The 10511-nt window shown below is 32.6% G+C and overlaps 1 protein-coding gene across 1 annotated transcript; it reads left to right on the forward strand.

The window, feature by feature from the left end:
• The first annotated feature begins 1581 nt into the window (after nt 1-1581).
• Nucleotides 1582-7701, forward strand: LOC131594290 (uncharacterized). Its single transcript, XM_058866376.1, has 13 exons — nt 1582-2033; nt 2128-2269; nt 2545-2627; nt 2820-2879; nt 2973-3185; nt 3273-3401; nt 3822-4514; nt 4843-5035; nt 5149-5342; nt 5577-5681; nt 6338-6477; nt 6759-7037; nt 7126-7701. The coding sequence occupies exons 1-13, from the start codon at nt 1656-1658 to the stop codon at nt 7388-7390; spliced, it is 2874 nt and encodes a 957-aa protein (XP_058722359.1). The 5' UTR covers nt 1582-1655; the 3' UTR covers nt 7391-7701.
• Nucleotides 7702-10511: the final 2810 nt, after the last annotated feature.

Below are 10511 nucleotides of genomic sequence, written 5' to 3' on the forward strand. Positions count from 1 at the left end.
GAAGAAGTATCCAGGAAAAATATCGAAGGAGATAAATTGGAAGGCTGCTAGGGCTACTTACCCACGAGCATGGGAAAAGGAGATGAGAGGAATTAGACAAGTACATGAAGAGGCTTACAAGCACACGATGCATACTCCACCCAGATATTGGAGCAAATCATACTTTAGGACAACTTCAAAGTGTGATTTTGTATTGAATAACATGTCAAAGGCTTTCAACAGTGTGATTGTAGAGTCAAGAGCAAAGCCATTGGTGACCGTACTAGAATAAATAAGGGGCTATATCATGGAAAAGTGGGCAACAAATAGGATGACATTCTCTTTATTAAATTAAGGGGATATTTTTTAAAAATAATTTTATATTTATTTTTATAAACATAATTTTACTATGAGTTTAATTGGCATGCATTATTGTGAAATTTTTTTACACCATCACTACATCATGATCATTCAATTATATTATTTTTAAAAGAATTATAACAAACATCAAACATTACTAACTTATTAACGGTTGTGATTAACTGACAATGTAAAATTTCCTTACCTTATTACTGTATTTCAATTAAATTCTTTTATTATTAAAAATAGTCTTGCAAAATAATATACTCCCTATAGCTAACATAAGTTAAATGTATTTTATGAACTAAAAAAATCTCACGCAATACAGATGAATTACATATCAAACTATCAAAGTCTCGTTATATTGTTTTTCTGCACACTATTCAGCAGTTGGTTAATAACGGAAGAGACTTTATTTTTGTTGTATTTTCTTTTTTTGCAGATCTTTAATCATGAAAATCAGACTGTCTTTTCAACTATTATATGGAGTATATGGAAAAGTATAAACAATACTCTTTGGAATCAAACCGAGAATTCTCCCGATAATATTTGCATGCGAGTTTCACATCTTTTATCAAGTTGGAGAGACGCCCAACATGTTAGAAACATAGCTTCTCCCATAGAGCAGCCGACAACTAATACTAAGTGGTGTAAGCCACCCCGTGGTCGGTTAAAATACAACATTGATGCATTTTTTTCTAATAATAAGGTCGGTATAGGTGTCTGTATCAGAAACGATGAAAGTATGTTTATTGCAGCCCGGAGAAAATGATTTCCGCCTATTACTGATGTTGATACTGTTGAAGCTCTAGATCTCTTGGCTTCTATTAAATGGGTGTTGGATCATAGCTATGATAATGTGAAATTCAAGTCGTATTCTAAAATTGTAGTGGATAGTGTGACTATTCCTAAGCCAAACGACTCGGATTTCAGCACCATTACTCAAGTTTGTCATCAGCTTTTGACTCAATCTGTTAGAAACTTTCATGTTAAATTCATTAAAAGACAAGCTAATGAAATTGCTCATGCTTTGACAAAGGCGACTCTATCTCTTACTAGTTTTCATATTTTTAACGATGTTAAAAATGAAATAGTTTAGTTTCTTGTATTCAAAAATGAGAAAAAAGTTATGTCGTACAAAATAAAATTAAAAATAAAAATTAAAAATTGTGGATCTACACCGTTGATTTGATCATATGGCTATTAACTGTGTGCAGTGAATCTCAATCTCCTAACCTAAAACATATGCAAATTGAGAAACAGTTTTAACGATAAACCCTAAACCCACAGCGTGCTGCTCAGAACCAAACTCATCAATGGCGAAATCATCGAAACGCAGCGTCGCCAATGGAAGCAGCAGCAGCAACAAAAAAAACTCGAAGAAGAAGAAGATGAACAAGACCGGTCCCGAAGGCGTAGCAATGAAAGCCAAGGCTCCGAAAGCGAACATCAACCCTTTCGAGTCGATCTGGACGCGTAAGAAGTTCGACATATTAGGCCAGAAGCGCAAAGGAGAAACCAAACGCATTGGATTGGCTCGTTCCACCGCTATCGAGAAGAGGAAGAAGACGCTTCTTAAGGAGTATGAGCAGAGTACCAAATCCTCGCAGTTTGTTGATATGCGAATCGGTGAGAATGACGAATCGATTGATGATTTTGGTAAAGCTATCATGAGATCGCAGCGAGAACGTCAGGTAGTAATTTGTTTAGCTTTGATGTTTATGTTAGCTTTGAAATTTTTGTGAATTAAATCAATTAATGATTGTTTCATGGTTGCTGAAATTGTAGTTGAATGTGAAACTAAGTAAGAAAAGCAAGTATCAGTTGTCAGATGGAGAAGATGATGATGGTTTTGATGGAATTGATACTCTTGGAAGGGATGACTATGAAGATGAGATGCTTGATGAAGATGATAATGATGAAACATATAGTAAGTAGCATTCATATTAGTTTCTGATTACTGAATATATAACGAGCTTTTGGTTGCACGATAATTTGATGATTAATTATGTGTATTATTTTGTGACTGTTGCTGAATTTAGTTATTTGTGAATTTTTGGGATTGAATTCTGGCTTAAGGACTCATTTATGACGTTCACGTTGTTTGTTCTTGCTGCCATCTATTGTGCGCTGTCTTGAAGTTTTCTTAGTGTGCCTGTTGTGTTATTTTTGTAACTTAAGTTATTTTGACCATTGATTTTGCAGAAAATTCCGATTTGGGTCAGCATCTTAATGCTCATGGTATGCAGAGTCCGGGGGAAACTGATGGAGCGGATGGTGGGGAAAATGTAAGGGCTTTTCTGCTATGAATGCTGGCTTCCTAACTACTTTTTTTTCTTTCTATTACTGGATTATAGGGAAGCATTATTCACCCCATGAGTGCTTTGATATCAAATCCTTGATAAACTTTTCACTAATGTCAATTTATTTATAATTTGAAATGCTTTGAAGTTTTTTCTGACTGGCGACTTCTCCTGCAGAGACGTAAAACCAAGAAGGAAGTGATGAATGAAATTATTGCAAAAAGCAAGTTTTACAAGGTGTGCTATAGTGTTCTTTAATCAACGCTTTGTTAGTTTATTCTTCTTCGGCAATTTGTTCACTTTATTTTCTTTCACACTAATATTTTCCAGGCTCAAAAAGCAAAAGATAAGGAAGAAGATGGTGACCTGGTGGATGAGTTAGATAAGAACTTCACTTCTATAGCTTTTTCGGAGGCCATGTTGTCTCTAACTGAACCAAACAAGATAAAAGCTTTGAACGCTCTGGTGAACAATAGTAAATCAAATGAAAAAAGTGATAAAGATAGCTTGTCTACTACACGGACAATGGATAAATCTGTACAGGTACCATTATTTTATCCTTGAGGGTTCTTCTTTCCCTAATAACTTACTATAAAAACATCTTATATTCCAACTTTCTCTGCATGGCAGGAAAAGCCTGATGAATATGACCAACTTGTCAGACAAATGGGATTTGAAACACGTGCTCGCCCTTCAGATAGACTGAAGACACCAGAAGAGATTGCTCAGGAGGAAAGAGAACGTCTAGAGGAGTTGGAGGTATGATATAAAGTTATAAACTGATTTTTAGCTGTAAGTTTGTTATTATGCAAGGAATAAATTGCTCTTAGCATTTTCACTCATTATTTATACATTAGCTCACCTTAAATCTTGATTGTATATCCAAGCTACCTTTTAAGATGGTTTATATTACTTGTTATGGTCAAAGTGTATGAGTGGGATAAACCCAGAACTACCTCGGGTAATGCAGATTTGGTGTTCACATTTTAATGTACTATAGTATATTAATGCAGAAGGCGAGTGAAACTTTCCACCCTTCATAACTATTAAGGTTGCTGCCTTTTAACTTTGTGGTTTATGATTGATAGTTATGAAAATGGGATTTTTGCAAGTGCGAGTAAAATTTTGTACATTCTGATTTTTACCACTCATAATTAATCCTTTAAATCATAATTTCAGGAACAACGACAGAAGAGGATGACTGCCGCTGAAGATTCTAGTGAAGAAGAAGATGAAGATTCAGATGAAGATTCAGAAAAGCCATCAAAACAGAAACCAAGATCTGTTTCTGGTGATGACCTTGGTGATTCTTTCTCAGTTGATAAGCAAACTATAACTAAAAAGGGTTTGATTGATTTGATTCTCAAGAGAAAAGATGAGGAAGATTCTTCTGGTGAAGATGATGATGGTGAGGATGATGATGAGGAAGATTCTGATGATCCTGATGAAGGAACCGAAGACGATCTTGATGATCACAAAAAGGATATTACTTTGAAAGATTGGGAACAAAGTGATGATGATGATATCACTGCAGGTTCAGAAGATGAAGATGATGAGGACGAAGAAAGAGATGCAGAAGAACTTGATGAGGTAAAAGGATTAAACTCTAGGATTCTTAAAAAAGCAAAGAGAAATGATTCTGTTGAAAGCGTAAAGGGAGATAATGATTCTTCGGATGCTAAGAAGGTAGTTGTTGGAGGGAAGATGTCGAAAGAGTTAGAGATTCCTTATATAATTGAAGCTCCAAAGACCTTTGAAGAATTATGTTCACTGGTGGATAAACGTTCAAATTCTGACATTATTTTAATCATCAATCGGATCCGGAAAAGCAATGCAATCGCACTTGCTGCAGAAAATCGAAAGAAAGTGCAAGTAAGAAACTTACCTTTATATTAACTATTTGTTTTGATTCGAATCTCATTGGTGCTTGTATTCATGCTGACTGAATCCACTTATAGTTTTATATAAGAAGTGTAATCTCTTGGACTCTCAATTACTGAAAAAACTATATTGCAATTTCTAGAATTGCTTCCTTCAACTGTGTAAATATAGGGTCTTATGGTATCAAGCTTTGTTCTTTGAATAAAACCTAGCTTATGTATTTTAAATATTCATATCATGGATAAAACCTAGATTTGTTCTTTTTAGAATAATGTTTCTAGTTATATGTGTGTATTTATATTCATTCTTTTCTTTTCAGGTATTTTATGGAGTATTATTGCAATATTTTGCTGTTATGACAAGTAAGAAACCATTGAATGTTGAGTTAGTTAATATGCTGGTGAAACCGTTGATAGAGATAAGTACGGAAATCCCATACTTTGCTGCAATATGTGCTCGTCGCAGAATAGAAACCACTAGAAAGCAATTTGTTGAGAGTATAAAGAACGCAGGTCAGAATGAAATTAGCTTGAATATTTGCTTTCTTTGTCTTGACTTTTATCAAGAACTATGCATTGTTAGACTTTTAAGCATCAACTGATCTAAAACTTTTCTGCTGTCATAGAAAATAGCAGCTGGCCTTCTTCAAAGACGCTGTGTCTCTTTCGATTGTGGTCCATGATATTTCCATGTTCCGATTTTAGACATCCAGTTATGACTCCGGTGGTACTATTGATGTGTGAATATCTGATGCGTTGCCCAATAACATCTGGCCGGGATATTGCCATTGGCTCTTTCTTATGCTCCATGCTTCTCTCTGTAAGTACCTCATGTGGCAAGTTACTTCATTGTATAATCATCAGCATGGATATGATGAAACTATTTGAAATTGTGGCATCTTACTAATCTTAATGTAAAACTATTTGTATGATCTATTTCTACAAATGAATAAAGTATTTGGACTATGCATTCCAAGTATTGCTGAACTTCAACTTTCCCTGTTTTGCATTTATTGCACCTACAACTTGCTCACACAGTGAATATAAAATACAGGTATTTAAACAGTCTCAAAAGTTCTGTCCTGAAGCAATAGTATTTATTCAAACTTTGCTGCTGGCAACCACTGAAAGTAAACATAACCAATGTGTAGATTCTCAGGTATGATTTCTCCATTGATATGAAAGTAAACATATCTTACGTATCTTAAACAATCTTCTACCCTTGTTTTAATAAAATAAAACTGAAACTTCGGCTCTTTCATAAAAATCTGAATTCCTTAATGCTAGCGCTATTCATTGTTGGTTTAATCTTTTCATCCGGTAGAAAAACATTGTTAAGGAGAAACCATATTTGCTAAGGAGAAACTAGTTGCAGAGAGGAGCAGATGTGCAAGGCTTAACTGGCAAAAGAATTCGGAATGTTTAATAGAGTTAGCTTTTTGGAATTTTGTTTTGAAGAAATGCTAAATATCAAACAAGTTGGTGTTGCTTTGTGGGAAATGTCAATAATATTTTTATACTTTATTGGGGCATGCCTAAATCTTGTGGAACACTATATCATAATGTTCTATGATCGTATTCTTAATGATATGGACTTCGGATCGATTGATAAAGTTTGTAGATATGTTATGCATTTTCCTTCGTATTATAGATAAGATATTTCTCTGTCTTTAGTCCCTCCCTACCTTCAAGTTCACAGAAGATTCTTTTTATGGTTTCGTGTTTGAAATTGATATGTGAATGTTATCACTTGAGTAAATCTTTATCCTAGTTCTTGTATTTGATATATGCTAAATATTGTTTGTTTTCTGCCAGTTATATCATCTTATGGAACTAAAAAATCTCAAGCCTCTAGTGTGCATAAACGAGTCAGTAGACAAGATTAATGCTCTTAATTTCTTTAAGTTGATAGACATGCCGGAAGACTCTCCTTTCTTCAATACTGATGATTTCAGGTAAACCAATTTGTTATCAGCTTTTATTAAAAAATTGTGTTATCACAATGGTTTGCTTTAGTCAATCTTTGTATTTGAACAAAATATAGAAGGGTGCAAAGTATTGTTGCTCTTGAGTTGTACCATCAAGAGCTAGTCCATTTATATTTGGTATCATAGCTATGATCTCAGGATTAGTACTGGATGTGGCTAATGTCGTGAGGGGCTATCTTCAGGGCATTGATCGATGATTGGTTTTCAAGTATCTTTATCTTGGCTAATTATGATTTCTTTTATTGCAGGGCTAGTGTATTAGTTACTATTGTTGAAACTCTACAAGGATATGTCAATGCCTACAAAGACTTGAGTTCATTCCCGGAGATATTTTTACCAATTTTGAAATTATTACTTGAGATAGCCGAACAGAAAAACATGCCAAATGCATTACGAGACAAAGTTAACGATGTGGCTGAGCTGATTAAGTTGAAAGCAGATGAACATCTTGCTACGAGGCGACCACTTCAAATGCAGAAACAAAAGCCAGTTCCAATTAGATTGCTAAATCCCAAGTTTGAGGAGAAGTAAGTCCTTGCTTTTCCCACATGCCATTTTGGTTATATGTTTCCCTATCATAAAGGCAACTGAAATTAATGTCATCTTTTTCTGCAGCTATATTAAGGGTGTTGATTATGATTATGACCACCAGCGGGCTGTAATAAAAAAATTGAATAGACAATGTAAGCGAGAACGTAAAGGGGCTGCTCGTGAATTACGTAAGGACAACTACTTCTTGCTTGATGTTAAGGAAAAAGAAAGGTCTTTACAAGAGAAAGCAAGAGCTGAGAAGTATGGAAGGACTAAAGCTTTCCTTCAAGAGCAAGAACATGCTTTTAAATCAGGACAACTAGGAAAAGGGAAGAAAAGAAGTAGATAAATCAATGGAAGGGCTAAAGCTTTCCTTCAAGAGCAAGAACATGCTTTTAAATCTTTGTCCCCAATACATGTGTTAGAACTATGTGTGGGGATTTTTGCCTTCAAATTCATTGTTAAATCAGTTTTATGAATACTAATGTTGGTTAACGAGATTAGAATAGAACAGTCTTTCATATCTCACTTTATTTGACTTTTTTTTATTATAGAAAATCAGAATAGAATATTTGTATTTAATGTATTTTTGATTTTAATAGTATGATAACAATATTGTTATTTGAAGAATTTTTTTAAGCCTCCCAATGCTTTCACCAAGTACATTTTCTTTGTTTATTCATATTAAACAGATTGTGGTAAATAGTCATTGAGATCCTAACATGTATGAATTCAAAGGCTAAATTATTTTGAAGCTGGAAGGGAAAATTAATTTTATTATCCTCCAATAAAATATTTCAAAATTAGTTTTAGATTTTTAAAATCAATTTTAGTTGCTCTAAATGTACAACTAAACATATATTATATGAAATAGGTTTTGATTCAAAATTTAATTTTTACATTCAAGTTTCTTTTTCAATTTATTTTTACATACATTTAATTACAAGGAAAAACAATTAATTATAAAAAGGAGAAAACTAACATACAATTTCATTATTAGTGTAAATCATTAATTTTGATAGCAATTAACCTTTAATAAAAATTTGACCGACTGTTTTAAATCTCTTATTTTTCATCACATTTTATTTATCAATTTATCAATAAAATCCAAATTCAAAATTTGTTAGGTGTTAGCAAACTTTTTTGGTTAAGTCAATCCATACAAAAATTTACTATGATTTTAAATAGGATTTCATATGTAAAGGATATAATTGGTCTTTTAAATTACTTAATCTTAAGTCCAGATATTAAATTTCCAAAAAAAAAGAAAAAGAACTCAAACAATTATGATTCTAGTTTTATTCCAATTATTATAGTACTAATAAATTTACTATGATTAGTTAAAGAGTAATGATATGTTTACACTAAACATGACAACTACACCGTATAATTATACGGTTTTATTTTTCTATTCTATTTAATAATTATTTTTTCACTTCTTTTAATACAAATTAACACATGCCTTTAATGTATTTCATATGGTGTAAGTATAAGTGTAAGAATTTTGGTGTAGCAATAGCAATTCTCTTAGTTAAAAGCAAGCATATTACAAAAAATATTGAGGATATATGCCAATGTTGAACATGTGACATTTTGTCGGAAAGGTGCTCCCAAGAATAATACTACTTTCATATTATTTATTATTATATGTATATTCCAATTATAGACCCACAAATCCAAAGATTTATGCTTAATTTGGGGGTAATAATATTTCCTATAACAGAATTTTTAAAACGGGGCTAGAAATTAAGAATAAAAAGGGAAAGCAAATAAAGTGCTTTGAAATTTAGTGTGGAATCAATCCTATCACTCTACAAGCACGTTTTTCTGTTCTGAATTAGCATTTAAAAGAGAATAATCAAAAGAGGTCCAAAACATGCGACTATAAGAAATTGGAATTATTATTCACACTTTAGTAACTATGCTTCTTAGTATAGTAAAGGAATTAAGAGAATGTGATAAAAACTCTCATTCTCATATGTAAAAAATAAAATTTTAACAATGCAAAATAAATAGAGAAATTCTAACAGGAACTTTAATGACAAATGCTATTTAACATTTATATGTGAGATTAATTGAATGTTTATTTAGAGGATTCATCCTAATCGGCTGTTCAACCATCTAATTCTATTTGAAGTGTCTTTTATAAGGGGTTTTGACTTTGATGTAAATCGTCTCGTTACCTTTAAAAAGGTTGAGAATGTGTGTGGATCCATGATTGTTGGAAATTTGTGGAATTCAAGAAGGTTGTCTTGCTAAATTCAATGTTTAGTATACCTTTTTCTTTTAACCTTTCATAAATTAAGATAACAAGTAAGGTTTAGAAGATGATCATCGAGATTCATAGAAATTTTATTTGGGTTGTTGAAGGGTTGTAAGAAAATCTCTTGGGGTTAGTGGCCAACATGTGTAAGCCAAAACATTATGGTGGGTTTGGAGTCAAGGAACTAAGTCATTTTAACTCATTTTATTTAGAAAATAGAGATGGACAACGCTAATTGACACACATTCTCTTTAGTGTAACATGTTTGTGGCAAAACATGTGTTTTAATTCTTTTTCTTTCAAGGGACACCAATTGTTGTTTTGGAGATGCTCATCTTGGACGGAGATACAAACAATTTAATTGATCTGAATATATATGAGTTATAACATATTATATTATAAAATAATCAAGAACGATAAGAGCGATATGTTGTTTAAAATTTGAGAGTATGCGATAAATAAGTAAATATGAGAACATGACTACCCTCAATGGCGTCTATGCTTTTTAGAGATTTTTTAGAGAGTATATTAATCTTCTAATGATCAATGCCTAAATAGCTAAACAATTGAGGGCAAAGATGTCTCGTTGGGCTTAACTGAATGGTCTGACCCCTCACTGTTCATTCAGGCATAAAATTCAATCAAATAATTCATCAATAATTAATGTTTCATAACAATTGATCATAATATAATTAATTAATAATTGATTATGTCAATCCATATAATACTAATTAAATAATTAATTTAACATATACATCTTTGTTGAGATCCAATGTGGACTATGATTTTTATTGGTGCTATAAAGGGGTGATTAAGGGGATCAGAAAAACCAATTATACTAACAATCTAAACCGAATCAAACTGAAAAAATCGATTGTTTTTTGTTCGACAAAGGATTATTGTATACTGTGACAGTCAGAGTGTCTTGCACATTGCAAGGAATACATCTTTTCGTTCCAAGATAAAACACATAGGAGTGAAATACGATTTTGTTAGAGAGGTAGTAGAAGAAGAAAGTGTGGATATGCATAAAATTCACACCAAAGACAATCTAGCAGATACAATGACGAAACCGATCAACTCTGATAAGTTTGTATGGTGTAGGTCTTCCTATGGCCTATTAGAGGCGTAATCAACATGGAGTTGGTATGGTAGAGAAAATTTTGCGAGATCACAAATGTGACTTTAAATGGGAGGTCAAAGATTA

The sequence above is a fragment of the Vicia villosa genome, linkage group LG4 (genome assembly GCF_029867415.1).
Source record: "Vicia villosa cultivar HV-30 ecotype Madison, WI linkage group LG4, Vvil1.0, whole genome shotgun sequence".
NCBI classification, from domain to species: domain Eukaryota; kingdom Viridiplantae; phylum Streptophyta; class Magnoliopsida; order Fabales; family Fabaceae; genus Vicia; species Vicia villosa.